This window comes from Lygodium microphyllum, chromosome 12, assembly GCF_053477565.2.
Source record: "Lygodium microphyllum isolate KBCC chromosome 12, Lygodium_microphyllum_v1.1.10, whole genome shotgun sequence".
In the NCBI taxonomy this organism is placed as follows: domain Eukaryota; kingdom Viridiplantae; phylum Streptophyta; class Polypodiopsida; order Schizaeales; family Lygodiaceae; genus Lygodium; species Lygodium microphyllum.
The window spans coordinates 144,589,622-144,609,270 of record NC_141146.1 but is presented as its reverse complement, the minus strand read 5'-3'; the positions used below and the strand labels follow the sequence as shown (position 1 = coordinate 144,609,270).

At 38.1% G+C, this 19,649-nt stretch overlaps 1 protein-coding gene across 1 annotated transcript in view; it reads right to left on the bottom strand.

Annotated features, from left to right (window-relative positions):
• Window positions 1-428: 428 nt before the first annotated feature.
• The window catches only part of LOC148028395 (protein ARABIDILLO 1-like), a 39,405-nt gene continuing 20,184 nt past the window's right edge, over window positions 429-19,649 (bottom strand). The window contains exons 9-13 of the mRNA XM_087690212.1: window positions 4,136-4,199; window positions 2,244-2,419; window positions 1,743-1,964; window positions 1,525-1,609; window positions 429-1,428 (exon numbers count right to left, since the gene is read on the bottom strand). Coding sequence (XP_087546338.1) covers window positions 1,252-1,428; window positions 1,525-1,609; window positions 1,743-1,964; window positions 2,244-2,419; window positions 4,136-4,199 — 724 coding nt within the window. The 3' untranslated portion in view covers window positions 429-1,251. The remainder of the gene's footprint in view (window positions 1,429-1,524; window positions 1,610-1,742; window positions 1,965-2,243; window positions 2,420-4,135; window positions 4,200-19,649) is intronic.

Sequence of the window (19,649 nt, the reverse complement as noted above, 5' to 3'; positions counted from 1 at the left end):
GCCACTCAAGTTTTACCGCCACCACCTTTCTATTGCATCACCTACATATTTTCTAAAACATATCTATACAAAGTACTTTAAGATGTAAGTGCCTTTGATAATAGCATGATCTTCTTCACTTTGTCGACATACATGACAACATTGTCTTTTAAAACCACATACAAATCCCAGATACGTGGAAAATAGCCAGTCTAAAGACAGAAATGCCATAGATGTCAGATGACTCTTATCGTATGCATCCTTAAAATCAATATCATACGCATCTGCTAGCAATGTGAAAACCTGAAGGTGTGTGACATCTACAGTGCAGCACTTCATAAGACACTATTTCTGCCTGGTTCGTGACATTTGTAATCTTAGAAAGCATGACAAAGAATCAATGTACCATGGCAAATCTCCAAAATTTTAAAAAGAGCGAAATATGCTCGTTGAAACTTAAAAAGTACCAATATTTGGCAAACACAATTGAGAACGGACAGCTTTCCAAAATGCTAATAACCTCCAGACATATTCTTGTACAATGAAAAATCAAACATAGGGCATTGGGACATGTCAAAATTTTAATGGCAAGGCAGACTAATCTAATACACTGTTCCACATGGACCTAAGACTGATTGAGTCATCATACATCTCTAGGGAAAGCAAAGTTTGTCTTGTCACCAATCATTTTGAAACATCACCAGGGAATATATGATCCCCTGACAGGTACTAGAGCTTTAATTAGAGCATAATTTGTTGCCAATTGGAACAACCTCCCACTGTGAGCTAAGAGCACTTTGATCTCAGAGTGAGACAAGGCAAGCATTGGGACAACCTTTTACTGTACATAGAAAACATTGCCATTACAGGTAGTAGATGGTTTCATTAGTATGAAACCATATCTTCAGTAATAGCCTCAGTGCTTCCATCTGCATTGGGTAAGTGATCAAAGCCTGGAAATTGGAAATTTCACTTGCAACCGTAACTCCCCACTCTGCATACCGTCAGCTTTGCTTTGGGTATTCCTGCTAATTAGTGATCAGTGCAGGAGCTTGCTTTTCCATTATGTGTGGAAGGCTTGTAAATGTCTAACAGCTTAGAAGACATCAGTAAAAGACAGGCATTTTCATTATGCGTGGAAGGCTTGTACATGTCTAACAGCTTAAAAGACATCAGTAAAAGACAGGCATCACTCGCAAGGCAGTAACAAGCATCACAGACATTGGTCTACAAGCAGGTATAATAGGTGTGTTTCACCCTTCCACTTTGGATCTAAGTGGAGAGGTCCATAGGGAAGTGTTCCAAGTTGCGCAGCACAATCCGTGCAAAAACCTTGGCTTGAAGCGGTGCTGTTGCTGCAGCAGCTGCTGCTCGAAGAACTCGTGCTGCACCTGCCTTGTGCAGAAGGCCTGCATGATGGACTGCATGCCTCCCACCAGGCATTGTGAACTGCAGGCATTTTATTTATGACACGTTTTAATTCAACCATATAAATACATAAACAGGGATTGGGATGCTTGCAAGATTGATAATGACTTCAAGGACCTGGAGAATGGCGAACGCTGCACATGTTCGTAAAACCGAAGAACCATTTCGAAGCATTGTCACAAATCGTCCAATCTCAGCACCACTTCCAAGTCCAACAGAAACAAACTCAGGCCAACATAACGGCACTAAAGTAGCATATTTATTATTTAAAAATTAAGGTGAAAATCAGGTGAAACTTGTACAGCTGAATACAGGTGAAACAGCTTAAATATAACCTGCAGCGAAGATGGCCAGCTTCCTGGATTCGTGCTGAATCAGCAACAACCATCAATGCAGTGGGTGCCCAAGAAGTTGAAGCAGCTGACAATGCCTGCAGGTCTGAAAATGCTTGAATAAAGGACTCAATGTGACGCATCGCTAATCGGCGGGCGCCATCCAAGCCACCACTCTTACAGACACTTTCACAAAATGTTGCCCCTGAAGCAACTCCATCCATCCTAGGGTACAAGAAACAAAGCAGCACAAAAACAACTTTGTAAAGATCTCACACCCAACATGAGAAATACATGAAGATGCAAATTGAATAAAAACCAGTCTAATGCACTGAATCTGGATTACTGCAATTACTAAGTTTCCATCCAAAAGTGAAGGAACAACATAGAGCATGATCACTGGAATCCTAGATTCATTTAGTCTACATAGCAATGTGCACCACTTCATTGTCTGAAAACACCTTTAAATAGGAAACATTTGAATATCTGCTATTTCTTTACTACCTTCCATCAAACATATATGCAAGAGACAGAGCAGCCATGAAGCGAGCCATCTTTGACCCTGAGGATGAGCATAAATGCACTAGAGCAGGGACTCCCCCTTCTTCAACTATTCGCCAAGCATTTCCTGGGCTGAATGCAAGGTTCCATAAAGCTCCTGCTGCAGTTTCATGGACATCCTGCATTGAAAAAAAGAAAACAAAACAATTTTTGCAGCTTCATAGTTGACTCCCAGAAGGTTGTAAAGTTCAAGTTGCCACTAAAAGTATGAAAAAGCACCAGCAACATCAGCAACAATTGAGAATATGTTTTTAGTTTGCTATCTTTATGATATAGCAACCAAGGAAGCAAGCCTAATTGAGAAACTGAATACACATTCCAACATATCTAAACACAACGCAGGACCTTCTTCAAATTTGTTTTCATCCTCAAACCCAAACATAACTCTCAGCTTTTTCAGCCTTAAGCCCACTCACAGGTAGGTTAGCTGTGCAGAAGCTAGGATCTCACCCGAAAGGCAAAAGCAGGACATGTACACACAGGTAATATGGCACACATACAGACAAATATAGGCATTAATCACCAAAAAGGTAGAATGGTGCGCACAGACAGTCATAGTCATTAATCACTTCCATCTCACACAGGAAACATCATACAAACTGTTATAAAACCCTTCAGCAATCCCGTAGTATCAATACCCAGCTATAGGCTTGGCCCTTAAAGTATCTGTGCCTTAACAGCCATCAACCCTGATTTCATCCATCAATCATGCACACTACAAGCATCTCAGATCACCAACACTTGCCAGCCTTGGCACAAGCATGTTATCCATCTTCCATGCAGGACCTCTGGCATGTGCAGACCTTGGCACTTGTATATAGCAAATCTGTCTGCTGAGAAGATGCTAGTACAGAACCCACTGCAGTACAGTTGGCATATTTCATACTTTTCACCATACATCTTTGACTGTTTCTGGCCAAAATACACATGGTCCAGGAACGAAATAAACAAGTACGACCAAAGCATTGAAAATGCATTATAAAACTCCCAACCTAAAATCATTTCCCATTGGCTAAATCCTGAACTGAGGATTCCCAGCCCCACTAAATGAGGTCTTCTCACCCATTTCAACATAGCCATTCCTGATTGAAAAAAGGAGAGCAGCTATGTGATGAATATACTCCAAGGTCAATCATCAATTACGTAAAATAGCTCAGACAAATATCATCTTAGGGTATGGACTAATCAACATCTGCAATCTTGATAATGGACCTAAATGGCCCTTTTTTATCCATGCAGATGTTGAATATCTGACGCACACTTCACAAGATGGCAAACCAGCCACCATAGTGGAGGCTAAGAAAGGACAAAAAGTGATTTTGAACATCGAGGATGACAAGTGTTGTTTATCTGCAGACTGGAGAGGCAAATAGTGCTTGCATCTATGGCTCCATGGTTATAAGATGAGAAGGTCGTACAAACAATTTCACAAAGAGAACATGTCCAAGGACAAAGTGGGTAGCTATGAACATGTCACAGTCTGTACAATGATTCACAATGACATGCACTATTCTTAATTAAAGCCTACATCAGGGTGGGGGGCTGGAGTCTCATTCCTCTTGAATGTAATTCATTGTCAACTTCTTCGCAGAATACTTTGGTATCAAGGAATGTCCAATATGCAGATCTGATAAGCATGACTTTAACGTGACAGATGACTTGCATCAATTAAGATACCACTGTTGTGGATCAACACATCACACAATACAAAGAACGCACAAACCATATGGGAAGTACTCACCATCTTTCTAGAGCATGAGCCATCGCTTATTACAAACTTATTAAATGCAAGCATTCCTTAAATAAAAATTCACAAGTCATACAAGAGCACTTGCCTCAATCTCCGAACAAGCAAGAGTTATCAAGGGTGCCACACCTCCCTCCCTCCCAATCGCTATGCTGAATGATGGAAGTCAACATCAGAAAAATAAATACATGGCTGAACTTTGATGTAGACATAGGCAAGTCCAGCCATCCATAAAATACCACTTAAAGCAATATTACCAGATATGTGTCCATACCAAACCAAAAACTAGGAGAAATTTTTTTGAAATGATTAAAGCTAAACAGACTTCTTTGAAGCATGCTGTATTCCACCATTATGTAGTACAACAGATATCTCTATGCATTACTAGCTGAAATTAATCTATTCAAAGGGAAGTTAAAATACAACAGTGGAGCAAAGTAGCCATTACCAAACTAATAGACTACAATCAAGAGCTGAAATCACTCATACAAGAGAAAGTGACTGCAGCTGCATCTTTAGATAGCAAAATCAGGCTTACATGAGCAAAAAACAGGCAACAGCGAAAAAAGCAGTAGGGGCAGCACTCGCAGTCAAAGAACTAGAGCTATTGGTGAAAGTGCAGCAAACAAGAGCCAATGATGTGACCGATGGCAATCTCTATTAGCAAGTCCAAGAAATCGCACAAGTTAAACTAGACGTGTAGCTCCATCAATGATTTATATAACAATTACCAAACAAAAATAATTCACGTACTGGTTTGGTGCAAACATTGATTAATTTATCAAAAAGAATTTAAGAAAAAGATTCCTTAATTTATTAAATTTGGGCAAAGGTCAAAGCTTCAAGCTGGGACACCTAACTTAATGAATTAATGTCTACATAGTTACATTATAATATGTAGTTTTATTATTCCTAATGGAAAGCTGTGATAATGCAGACAAAAGCTGGAAAATGCAAAAGAAAGGCAAGAACACAGCTTTTCCCCTGCCAAATTTTCTCACCGTAAAGATAACATGTGGCAGTCCAAGTGGCAAGGCAAATTAAAACATTTAGAAGTTGTTCTAAACTGTTTTATTACTGTTCCTGCTGTAGCAAGGCTTGTTGGCACGGCCAAAACCAGTCTTGGCAGAGCCATTTCCAGCACTGTCTAGGTTTGGGAGGTGTTTCCAGCTAGGTTAAGGCATTTGGTGGCTGGATGAAAGCATTTGGTTCCTGGGCAGAGCTGTTTATAGCAATGCAAGGCTGTACTGAAGCAGCCTATGAAGTTCTGGAACTGTTTCTATCAGTTTTGCTGAGGTCCTAGGCTTTTTGGAGAGATTGTAGCAACAAATTTGTCAATTCACACTACTCTGATTGGATCAAATACCCCTTGGTCTTCAAGTGCCTCCATGGAATCTCAGCCAATTTGCCAAATCTAGCGTTTTTGGTCTCGACTATTGAGCTAAAAATTCATTACATACTGGTTAACCCTTTAAAACAGCCCAAAACATGTAAATTACCAAAAGTTTCATTAAACGAGGAGCAATCCTAGAGAGTTTCTATGTCCCACATGCAAAACCTTAATTGGGAGGATCCTTCTGCATCTATAAATACACAGGCTGCCCACCATTCAACCTTCTTTGCAGGTTTCTCACTTCTATGCGCAAATTTCAGCCATCAGCCTACACTTGGTCATTGCCCAGCCTTCATGATTACTGCCACATCATCATCAGCCTGTCCTTGCTGTTAATGGCAGCTCCCAACTGCCAGCAATTGCCCCAAATTGCTGCATTTGTGGTCCCACCCTGCCATCTTGCTATTCAACCACATTGACTGCATCATCCTGCCAACATTTTCAACATTGCAGGCCCGTAGTGCCCTGACACCTCTCCTACAGTTGTTGCCCTGCTATCTACAGCTCCACTGCATAGTTTCTAGCTTCCATTCGGTGGTATACTACTGCATTTACCATATTTCAGCCTCTAGACTGCTTTGCTTTGGTGATCAACCACTGCCCTTCATTATTCAGCACTCTTTCAGCTCCAATTGATGGTTACATCACTCGGGATTTGTCTCCAGTGGACATCACCTTCCAACACCATTCACTTCTCTACCCTTGAGCATTCTATACTTTCTCTCAATCATTTACAGCATTGATCCATTCACTTCAAAGTTCTCTTTCTTTGTTTGTATTTGTGCTTTCGTGTTTTGTGTTTTGCATTTTTGTGTTTTATGTTTGCATTTTGCAATTAGGGTTTGCATTTATTGCGTTGTGTTTGAGTAATTGTGTTTTTCAGCCGTGTTCGTACATTTTGTGTTTTCTGTGTGAAAACCCTAGTGTATCTTCACATTTGTTGTTACGAGCATGTGGAGTCGTGAGCAAAAGCATGTCAGATCCTTGATAAGTTCTTTCAATAATGATAAATAAATATCACAAGAGAACGTCAAGCTTGGAAACCAATCTGTAACAGCATTCTAACTCCACTGTTTGTTCTATTTTGTGTTGCAGAATTTCTGTGTTAAGATAAGTGCTTTCCATTACCAACCAAAAAAAGCAAACAAAAAGCATGTCTCAAAGAGATGGAGCAAGGACTTTTCTTCAAGGCACTAAGATTCCTTAAATGTGAAGAGGGATTGGAGTTTCATCCTCCAATACATTTGGAATCAAATGGATGATGTTGTTTAGAGTCTAGGGAGCCCAAGAGGACTAATGTAAATATCGATGCTTTATTCAAAGCACAACTACTTATAGCAATTGACGGGTTTACTCAATTCTCTAGTGCACTAGAGACTTCTGTCCAGCTTATAAAGGATCCTAACTTTGTTGCATTGTTGGATTCTTTAGAGCTAACAAAGGCAAGGCAACAAGATACACCAATCTAGACCCCTAATATGCTAGGAGACCACTCACTCGATTTCACTCTAGAGTCGGACAATAGACAATGATACCACCACTGCAAAGTGTTTTTAGTTCAACAGTCTGCTTTTGCATTGGGTATTGAGATCAATGGGGACAAGGTAATAATTTTCAACAATATGTATCAAGAATTTTCATTTGTTCATGGTTAACAGCTAACACTACATGTGGATCCCCATATGCAAAATGATAATACACAAAGTGGATATATGGGGACAAGGTAATAATTTTCAACAATATGTATCAAGAATTTTCATTTGTTCATGGTTAACAGCTAACACTACATGTGGATCCCCATATGCAAAGTGATAATACACAAAGTGGATATACAATTAAGAGGGTGGTATCACCAATGTGGAGTGGTTCAATTGAACAATTTGCTTTTGCATTGGGTGCCAATGTCCATAGAGAATGTAATAATTTTCAACAATATGCATCAATTATTTTCAATTGTTCATGGTTTACAATTACCACTTAGTATAGTGCATTTGGTAAGTATTGCAAGTAAAATATTTGAGGATATTTATTTTTCAATGGGCGACACATCTTAGCCACGTTGCCCTTCCTTCTCGGAAAGGGCGGTAATGACTTGATTAATCAACAATTACCGCAAGTAATTAATTACATAAAATTGAAATGCACAATTTATCACTTAATCTTGGACGATGGACAGCCTATTTGCCCCAAAACTTGCACCCCTTGTAGTATTTCTTTAACTTGTACCGCAATCTAGATGGAATACACTAAAATTCCTTGAATCACCTTTGATCTCCCCTTGCCTCTTGCTCTCAAGAATGACCAATTTGCCCCTTGATTCGCTCGAGGATTGGCCTTTAACTATGCTCCTTGGGTAACAAATTCAGCCCCAAATGTTTGCTAGCTGAATCAACACTTGAATCTCCAAAAATTGCACTAATTTCAATGAGGACTAAAAATCAAGCCTCTAGGCCTTCAATTTATGAGCATGCTTCCCAAGGTATGTTGGAACTAGCTATGGAGAAGAGAGAAACAAGAGATAGTAAACAAAGACTAAGAGCAAAAGAGAGTATATTCACTGTTGTGACAATAGAATGAACGTACAACTAATATCTAAGGTTGACCTAACCAACCTTCCACATACTAACTAGAGTTAATTTAACTAACTCTAGGGCCTAATGTCACCACAAGTCCTAAGACACAAGGTGTCCATATCACAATTTGATACTTAAATAAGTGTCCATACACCACATGAATTACATCGGGCACTACCCAAAATTGGCAAATTCTAACACCCCTTGCAATGCCAATATGATGAAGTACAAGATCATCAATAACCAAAGGATAATAAGTTCAATAAGAACTTGTGGAAAGCCTCAAACTTCTCATGTGGTAAAGCCTTGCTAAAAATGTCTACAGCATTTTCCTATATGGGAACATACATCAAGCTAATCTATAACAAACCTTTTGTATATCAATTATTACCAAGACATATTGGCTCAATGATTCCAAATTAGTTTGATGCTCATGTACTTTGAAAGGTGATTTATATTATTTAAGTGTTTAAAAATATGATTAAATGTTTATTTTTCTATTTAAGGGTGGCCAATGGCCAGAATGACCTATAATTACACTTGGGTCATCATTGACGAGATGCCCAACTCAAAAGTTTAGTTGGGTGGTTAAATTGACCAAAAAGCTCATATGACTAAGACTTTCACACTTAGATAATCACATTGCCTAGAAGCCCATATAATGAGTGGTTTCAGAAAGTGAAACCAAATGCTCATGATCGAAAAAACAACCATGAACCAGTAAACCTATATAATGAAGCTCTTCAAAAGTTAAACTTAGCGACTCATAAAATTTAGGAGAATACTATTTTTTGGAAGTTGCTCAAATGGAAATTCTATCTGCGTCAAAGGCTCCGGAATTTCGCAAGGGACAATTTCGTCTACAGTAACTATCTCAAAATCTCAAACATTTCAAAGATTTTTAGAATAGAAGACTTGGAAGCTTCTTTCTCTAGAAAAGTGACATGTGGCATCTAGAAGAGGACATGAGCCATTTTGAAGAGACAAGTGTCCCTACACTCGTCATACACTTGTTATTTTCAACAAACACTCGTCATTTACAACCTCTACTTTCCACTTTTGAGCACCCAAGCTCCACACCTATATATTGAAGGTCTCTCTCTTCATTTGGAATAAGCTCTCGTCCTAAAATTCCAGCCATATGCTTTGTACTCTCCTATCTATCTCCCATCTAAGAATCACTTTCTACTTAGCTTAATCTAATCTAAGCACTAAAAAAGAGAATCAACTTGATGCCTCGAGTTTGGAAAAATTAGGGATCCAAAACCCTAATTTTCAGAATTGCAACAAATCAACCCTTTTATATATGGTTCAAACACTTGGTACCCGCAGTTTTGTTTCAATAAATTCATGTAAAGAGGAGGGGGGGTTGGTTCCCCTCTCAACATGGTGTCAACTCTCTCTCTCTCTCTCTCTCTCTCTCTCTCTCTCTCTCTCTCTCAATTTTCATGGTAATAATTGATCAAGTTGGTTAAGTTCAAAGTATTGTCATTCTCACATTCTTTCCTTGCAACAAATCAGCCCTTTTGTATATGGTTCAAGCACTTAGTGCCTGTGGTTTTGTTTCAATAAATTCATGTAAAAGGAGGGGGAGGAAGGGGAGGGGGTTCCCCTCTCAACGTGCTGTCGACTCTCTCTCTCTCTCTCTCTCTCTATTTTCATGGTAATAATTGATCAAATTGATTAAGTTCAAAGTATTGTCATTCACACATTCTTTCCTCACACTTACATTGGTATTTAAGCAATGACTTCTTTGCAAGAACTTCCTTCTATCTGTATCTCTTGAAAATTGTCTAGTAAAAGACAAGTAAATGACAAGGACTCCCGACACTATATCTATATGCTTCTCATATGAGAAGACACAAAGATACAAGAAGCTAGAAGCCGATCCAAAAATTCAAGCTTTGATGGAGAGAAGGGCTAAAGCACGGACTGAAGCGAAGGTCTTTGAAGATTTTCTTACTAAGAAGACTCTTGAGACAAATGGTATTACGACTACGAAGGCCTATCTCAACATGAAAGGTATCAATGTTATTGATGCAACTAAGTCTATGAAAGATAACATATCACTTATCATTCGAGGATCCACCTAAGTGGTGACTTCAAAGTCTCATCGTACACAAGCTGCCTCCTCTTGTCGCAAGAATCTCTCCATGAATAAGGGCACGAAGTCAAAGAACCGGCTGTTTCCATGGTAGCTAAATCTCCAAATATGCTTTTAGCAAAGGAAAACGATGCTAAAAGAGACTTCAAGCTTGAAGAGAATAGCATCAAATTTGACGTTTTCTATGGTAAGAGAGATTCTCAAAAAGCTGTGTCTTTTACTGGACAGTTAAATGATACTTTTCATAGTAAAGATTATACAGAAAAATCAAAAATTAGAATGGTTAAAATGCATCTGATAGAATGCTGCTTTGAATTGGTAGCTCAAAGATATTCAAGAGGGAAAGAAACCCAAGTCTTTGAAAGAGTTTAAGGAGATGTTCAACAAAAAGTTTCTACCTTCATCCTTTGTCGCCGATGTGCAACAAGAATGAGATGAGCTGAAGCAAAGCCATGGAGACAATGTTGAAACATATATCAACAAGTTTACAATTATTTCTCTTAAATTTACATCTCCTAATGAACTTTCTTCCAATATAGAGATATGAGAGTTTATCCATGGATTACATCTGGCGGTACGGCAAGCTTTCAGGATCACAAAGCCTAATACTTTGGAAGCAACCCAAGATGCGGCCCTAGAAGCTGAAGGACTACATATACCATGGATGCTTGGTAAAGCCTCAAAAGAAGAACTACAAAGGAAGAAGATCGAGATATTTGACCAAAAGAAGTCAAATAAACAAGAACCAAAGCATAAGAATAAAGGTAGACCACCTTTGCCATCCAGAAAAAAGCTAACATATCAACAGTTAACAAAATATGCAAGAAAAGGACGATGTTTCTCTTGTGGAGAAAAAGTACACATAGCTAATCAATGTCAGCTTTTTATGGCTTGGGGTGAGATTGCTAATCAACATATTCTCATTCATTTTGATACAAGGGCTACATATCATTATATCTATCCTCAGATTGTTAAAGCTTTACATCTACCAAAGGAGAGGCTTGGAATACCAAAAATGTTAAGTATTGCTTTTCAAGGAATGGAATCTGAAGTTACTCCCATTCTTTGGAAACTACGAATTGACATAAGAGATTATGTAGATCATGAGAGTTTTGTCATGGAAGATCTTAGTCATTGTGATATTATATTATAAATACCTTGGCAAAGAAGAATAGATCTAGCCATTGATTGGAATCAAAATAAGTTTAGATTCCCTTTCAAGGGTAAAAATGTATCTTTTGATGTGGAAGTGAAAGGAAACTCTATTCTCATCTTATCCCATACACAAATTTGTAAAGCAATAAAAAAGTCTATTTTCTCATATTTGATTTTTGTCAAAGATTCTAACAAAGAGTCTAGAATTGAAGATTCCATCTCAGATATGAGCGAGGGCCGAATGAGTTTCTCAAAGGAGTATGAAGATTGTTTTGTAGACAGTTTGCCTAAAGAGTTACCACCAAAGAGGCCCGAAGATCATCATGTTGATCTCATTCTTGAAAGCTCACCTCCAAATAGGCTACCCTATCGTGTGAGTCCAACACAACAAGAAAAGATCATAAAGCAAGTAAATGAGCTCTTGCAAATGGTCTAATAAGACCCAGTTCCTCACCTTTTTACTCTCAAGTCCTCTTAGTGCAAAAGAAAGATAGATCTTGGCATATCTGTATGGACCAGAGGGCCCTCAACAAAATTATTATTCAAAATAGATTTCTCATTTCAAGAATTGATGATAACTTGGATAGATTGAATAGATCCAAGGTATTTATCCGGATTAACTCAAAAAGTGGCTACGATCAGATAAGAATTGCTCCTCAAGATATTCATAAAACAACATTCATGACAACTTTTGGTTTGTATGAGTTTCTTATGCTACCATTTGATCTCACCAATGCTCCTACAACCAATAGAATAATGGAAAGAATCTTTGGCGCACATTGGAATTTTATAGGTACTTTTTATGATAATATTTTAGTTTATTCAAAAGATGAAAAAGAGCATAAGCAACAGTTGAAAATAGTATTTCAAGGACTCCGCAAACACAAACTTTATGTGAATGGCAAAAAGAGTGAATTTTTCCTAGAAGAGATTCACTACTTGGACCATATTGTATCAAAAGATAGGATTCAAATGGATCAAAAAAGTCAAGGCTATTATAGAATGGCCAGAATTGACTAGTGTTCATGACATTCGAAGTTTCTTGGGATTATGCTCTTATTGCAAGAGACTCATTAAATGGTTTGCAGTGGTTGTTGGACCATTGCATGATTTAACTAAGAAAGCAGTGGCATTCCAATAGACCAAACTAAAAAAGGAAGCTTTTGAAGCTCTAAAGTTCTATATCAACAAAGAACCTGTTTTGATTATATCTAATTTGTCGAAATCTTTCTTTGTGGAATGTGATGCTTCAGGAGATTGCATTGGTGCAGTCTTAAACCAGGAAGGGCATGCAGTTACTTATGCAAACAGAAGGTTGCAAAATGCAAAAAAAAAAAAAAGGCTACTACCTATGAAAAGGAGTTAATGGCCATCATTCAAACTTTAAAAGATTGGAGACACTATCTTTTAGATGGAGAATTTCTCATCAAGAGAGACCATGACAGTTTGAGACGTTTTCTCAACCAACCAAAGATATCTGAAAAGCATATTCGATGGGTCAAACAAAGTAGTTGATGCCCTGTCAAGAAGACCTCAAATTCATACAGTGTCCATGATTCATCATATAGATTTTATTAGTATAAGAGATATATATGCTTCTAATGAAGATTTTAAAATCATCTGGGAGAGTTTATAACTTGGTAAAAGGATAAACTCCTATGTTATCAAAGATGGATTTCTTTTGATGGAGAATAAGTTATGCGTTACTAAAGATTTCAGGCCTAAGTAATGGAAGAAAGTCATACAACTCCTTACATGGCTCATCGTGGTATTTTGGCCACAACCAAGCCACTTGATATATATTTCTTTTAGCCAAGTCTTCAACGAGACTTTGAATAATTTATCAAAGAATGTATTGTGTACCAAAAGATTAAGTTTGATCGCCAAAAGCCTGCAAGGCTTTTTCAACCATTACCAATTCCGAGCCAACCTTGGGAAAGCATTGCTATGGATTTTATTCTTGGCTAACCAAAATCAACAAACAATAATGATCGCATATGGACTATTATTGACTGTTGGAAAAAAAGAGTCACGGTGCCTTTTATTGTGTTTGGGTGTGAACGCACCCTTGCACTTTGTACTTTATATATATTCAAAACCTAAAAATCTGATACACAAGTCATTGTACCGAACATCAAGTGTTGTGCTCACACACACACACACACACACACACACACTCACTCTCTCTCTCTCTCTCTCTCTCTCTCTCTCTCTCTCTCTCTACTACTCTCAACTTTTCTCATCTGCACTCTCAGTTCAGCTCACGACAGACTCATTGTCTACATTAACAAGCTAAGCAAACAAGCTCATTTCACTCTAGTCAGTAAGACTATCAAGTCTCAATATATGGCTAGAATATTTATTCAACAAATCTTTAAGTATCATGGGTTATCACAATCAATCATGGATGATAGAGATCCATGAACCACTAGTTTCTTTTAGCGAGCTCTTTTTTGAAATTTTGGATACAAAGCTTACCTTTTCATTTTTTTATCATCCTCAAACAGATGGTCAAACAGAGATAGTCAATCTCACAATATTGAATATACTAAAATACTATTGCCATGAAGCCAACCAACAATCGAAAAAGTATTTGCCTTTGGTAAAATATGCCTATAACAGCACAATTCATACTTCTACAGGTAAAGCATCATTTCTGATCATATATGGAAAACCACTCTTATTACCTATTCTCAAAACCAAGGAGGAGATATTTCATGCCGATGAGTTTGTGCATGATATGGATATAGCTTTTGTCCAAGTTAGATGAACTATCCAAAGATCTCAAGAAAAACGAAAGAGAGCAACAAATAAGCATTTAAGGCAATTGATTTTACAAGAAGGAGATTGGGTGTGGCTAAAACTTAATATATCTCATCTAAGAAGCCCTAATAAGCCTTCATCCCAAGTCACACTAAGCTCGTAGCAAGAAATTATGGGCCATTTTAAGTCACTGAAAAGATTAATGAGTTTGTTGCATGTAACAAATTTCAGAGCATTGGAGAATTCACAATGCTTTTCATATCTTTTTTTTGCAACCTTATGAAGGACCTCCACTAATGAACCCTGTGATAGAGAATCCACCTGAAGTAGATGAACAAAAGGAGATACTTCAACCCAAGCGAATAGTCTTTCATATGATCAGGACAAGAAAAAAACGTTTCTAAAAATTTTCTTTTGAAATTTAAAAATTACCCTCATTTAGATTCTAAATGGATGCCAAAAGAGTATTTTAAAGATTGTCCAAAAATACTTATGAAGAGATTTAAGATTAGAAATACTTCAAGTTACGTCTTGAGCACAATATGGATTTCAAGAGATTGATCTGTAACAAATCTTTTGTAATTATCAATTATTACTAAGATATATTGGCTCAATGATTTCAATTTAATTTGATGCTTATATACTTTGTATTATTTAAGTATTTCAAAATATCATTAAATATTTATTTTTCTATTCAAGGATAGCCAAGAGCCAAAACACCCTATAATTATACTTGGGTCGTCCTTGACAAGATGTCCAAGAGAAATTAAAAATTTAGTCAGATTTACCAGAAATCTCAAATGGCTAAGACTTCTACACTCCAAAAATCACATTGGCTAAAAGTCTATATAATGAGTGATTTCAGAAAGTAAAACCAACTGCCCATGATCAAAGAAACAAACCATGAACCAATAAATCTATATAATGAAGCTCTTCAAAAGCTAAATTTGACGACTCCTAAAATTTAGGAGGTTACTATTTTTTGAAAGTTGCTCAAATGGAAATTCTATTTACGTCAAAGGCTCCGAAATTTTATAAGGAACGATTTCATCTACAACAACTATCTCAGATTCTTAACTATTTCAGAGATTTTTAGAGAAGGTTTGGAAGCTTCTCTCTAGAAAAGTGACATGTGGCATCTAAAAAAGAACATATATTATTTTGAAGAGAGAAGTATCTCTACACTTGTCATTTTCAACAAACACTAGTCATTTATAACCTCTACTTTCCACTTTTGAGAACCCAAGCTCCACGCTTATATATTGCAGGTCTCTCTCTTCATTTGGAATAAGCTCTCATGCTGAAATTCCAGATTGCATACTTTGTACTCTCCTATCTATCTCTCAACCAAGAAACACTTTTTACTTAGCTTAATCTAATCTAAGCACTAAAGAAGAAAATCAACTTGAATTGCCGAAATTTACAGAAATTAGGGTTTCAAAACCCTAATTTTCAAAATTGCAACAAATCAACCCTTTTGTATATGGTTCAAGCACTTGGTGCTCGTTCTTTTGTTTTAATAAATTCTTGTAAAGGGGGAGGAGCCAATTCCCCTCTCAACGAGGTTTCGACTCCTCTCTCTCTCTCTCTCTCTCTCTCTCTCTCTCTCTCTCTCAATAAATTCATCTAAAGGGAGAGAAGCTAGTTCCTCTCTCAACTTGGTGTTGACTCTCTTTGTCATCATAAGGACATGTATTTTTGAAACCTCACTTAACATGTGAATTAATTTTTAATCACATGGTTAAGTAAATATTGCACATGTGAGCTATAATTCAGGTTAGAGTAAATTTACGAGCCCAAGACTCGAGGAAATCACGGAATATTAAAAGCAAAAGTTGCTATAAGTTATGCCACACAAGTACTTAGTAGTATCTGGTGCCAGTTGTTAGCCTAGGTCATCCATTTGGCCATAAGTGTCAATTGATGACACTAGAGAAGTAGCGTTTAATGGTACCAAACACTAATCTAATGGTCAAAGATGACGCAGAGATACTCGGGAATGAAAGTTGCCTAGCCAATTTAATTATTAGCCAGTCAATTTTTTTTTTTGCACCAAAATAATTATTAGATTAATTTTTAGTATTTAAAGACTGAAAATTAATATTTAATTATGGATAATACTGGAAAAACCATTTGGGAAGGCTGCCACTTGTCCAAAATGTCCATGGAAGACTGAAAAACGTCTTTAGAGGCTGGAGAGAGACATTTTTAGTATATTCAGCTTGCAAGGAAGAGGAAGGAGATGTTGTGGTCTAATTTGCAGCCATTGGAGGACCTTTTGAGACAGCCAAGGGCAAGAAAAGACCAATCAACAACAGGTGACAGCATCTACAAGCTGTTGAGACAGGGTAGCAACAGTAAATGACTAATTATCTTCAGTTCTTTGCATCTACAAGTTGTTGAGACAAGGCAGCAGCGGTAAATGACAGATTTTCTTCAGTTCTTTATGAAGAAAGTCTGAATTTTCTCTCTCAGCATTCTCTCTCATCTCCCAGTCTTGCTCCAAAGATTGTAGCATTGAGATTACCAAAGACTGAGAAATTTCAAATTTTTCTGTTGTAAACCCTAATTTGCAACAGAAATTAGGGTTTAGCAACAACCTTGAGAAGTGTGCCAAAAATTGGAAGCTCCAAGACTTAGACTTAACAAGACTGAAGCTGTTTTTAGCCTATTCAAGTGGAGGAACCAGCAAATAATTGAATTTGGGGCATTTTCCATCTCCATCAAAGCGTGCGAAGGCCAATTGATTATCCGAATCAAGGGACAAATCAGATTAAAGACTTGCTAGTCATTTTGAAAAGCAAGGGGAGTTGGAATACCAAAAGGGATTGGGAGAATCCCATTGTACATCAGCTTCTTCTTCAATTAAGTTAAATAAATACCGAAAGGGACGACAGTTTTAGGGCCAACAAGATGTCCAATGTCCAAGATTATATGGTAAAGTATAAACTTTCCTTAAGAGACTTTGTCCTCATAGGTCCACACAAGTCCATCAAAACAAGCTCCAAGAGCTCCTTAGCCCATCGTGAAGCCTTGCTAGAAATAGCATCTCTATGATGCTTGCACAAATGCAAGATACACATGGCAAATGACTCATCCTAATCTCTGGCAATTCTTGTATAAGCTGACCACGAGCTACCTTCCAAAGATACTCATTGTTAGGTGGTTAGACCGAGAATGTAAAAGTTTGGTCTAAGTCTATGAAGAAAGAAGAAGAGAAGAAAAGACAGAAGAAGGCCATGTCTTGTAGACTCCATTCCTCACGCCCTTCACAAAGAACCTGTTGAGATACGTCATCAAGACCTTGAAAGGAGTCCTTATTAAACTCGACTGTCAAACCAAGAGCACAAATCTTGTTCACTGAAAGGAGATAATACTCTAGACCCAGCACATAGAGCACCTTTGATATGTGGGCAAAGCCTTGTCCATTCGAAATCAATTGCGTATCACCCTTGCCTTTGATGGGGACCGAAGAACCACCTATGAGAATTTGCCCATGCATTGAACACATATAGGCAATCCCATCTAAAGGAGTCATATGGCGGAAAATGCTACTATCCGCAATCCACTCACAAGATTGTGAAGTCATCATCATTGCATCAATGGCCGTTAGAGGAGCATCCTCTATCACCTCCAATTGAAGAAAGGCAACAAATGAAGCAATAGCCACCGCTCCCAAGTCCTTTGTAATCTTCTCCTTCTTGGTGTCCTTGTCCTTGTCGGGGCAATCTTTCTTCCAATGACATGTCTTGTCATAGATGTAGCAAGTAGGCTCCTTGGCTTTGCTATGTTTGAACTTCTCATCCTTCTTCTTCTTATTCTTCTTCCCCTTCTATTGGGAAGACAAACCTGCCAAAGCCTATGATCTCTAAGTTGTTCCTCTCAATCCAAGACCATAGAAACCAACTCCTCTCCACTTTAAGGGTCTCTATTCGCCCTAAAGCAATCAAGGAGTAGTGGAATGTGCTGAATCGGGGCGATTATTGAGAAAGAAGAGTTATCACCGTGTCCTCTAAGGTAATCGCCTTCCCTCAGTTCTAGACTTGCATCTACAATTGCTGAAGCTTATTGACATGCTCCCATATAGAAGAAAACTTGTTAGAAAAGTCTTCATTTGAACCTCCAGAGACACCCACTTCATCATGGTCATCCCTCAAGCCACGGTCAAGTGCTCGATGTGAGCAATGATGGTTGGAGTGCAAGAGAAAAATAGGAAAGAATGGATGCAGGCATTCAAAGTGTCTCAATGTGCTTCATAGTACGGGGGAGTTTCGAAAACAAGGGAAACGGAAACGGAAAAAACCGGAGTTTCGGAGTTTCGGCCAAATTTTGGAAATGGGAAAACGGCATTTCGGATTGTACACTAAAATAAATACAGTATTATGTGGGTATATAAATATATCAATGCCTACAATAACATGTACCCAAATTTCATACAAAACTTTTGAGTCCATATTATATGATTAAAATCATGATTCATTATACATGTCACAACTCACGAGTGAAGATTAAAGAGTTAAGACTCAATGGTTGAAACTTAAGACAGCTTAACACAATTAAGACTCAATTTTCAAAACTGAAGGCAACAAATGAATTATAATTTATGACTCCTAAATCATCTATGACCTAAAGAGAATGGAAGACTGACATCAAGAACAGTGAAGACTGACATCAAGAACAATGGAACAAGAATCAAGATGTATAATAAGTGAAATCAAGATATAATGATACATGTAACTATGTCATGTGAATATTCAGTTAAAACCCCAAAGTCGCACTGAGCACTATGTACTAGTCTCTAGACTCTAGTAACTATTGAGTAATAAGTATCAACATCAATGAATAATTGGCAAGTGTAGTCTGGACAACAAGGCCCGATGTCTTTGTTGGAAACGCATGTCAAGTGGTCTTTCACGCATATTATGCTCCCTGAATTCTTCAATCCACAATAGTTGCACCACCACTTCTTTGATCCGCCGGAGCCCTCGTATCCCTTGATTGGAGTGACGTGTCTCGAGGAAGAGGGAAGAAAAAGAAAAAGAGGAGCAGGAGGAAGAGGAAGAGGAAGAGGAAGAAGAGGAAAAAGTAAAGGCTAATGGAGGGAAGAAGAGAAAGAGGAAGAAGAAGAAGAGGAGGATGAGGAAGACGAAGACGAAGACGAATAAGAGGAGGAAGAGGAAGAAGTAAAGGTTAATGGGGGGAAGAAGAAGAAGAGGAGAAGGAGGAGACGGCAGCAACGGCGGCCGCGGCAACTTGAGTGCCCCGAAACGGACCGGAGGATGCCGAAACGCCGGTCTACCGTTTCTGTTTCGGTCCAAAACGGCCGGTCCGTTTCGGTAGCCCCGAAATGCCGTTTCGGAGTACTAAGATGTGCTTATACCTTCATTAACTTGGCTTTCTTATTTGCAAAAAGCTTGGAGGCATCACAAGCTATAAGACAATCTCTAGCCTCCATCACGAGCTCTACCAAATCATAAGACTCTAGTATGGCAAGCATCATTATGTGCTAAATGTGGTAATTCTCCCCATCGAGCTTCTCATCCGAAGGAAGAACCAACAACACAAGGACCTTACAGTCCATAATAGCCTAAAATTCCACATCAATTTCGGTCGA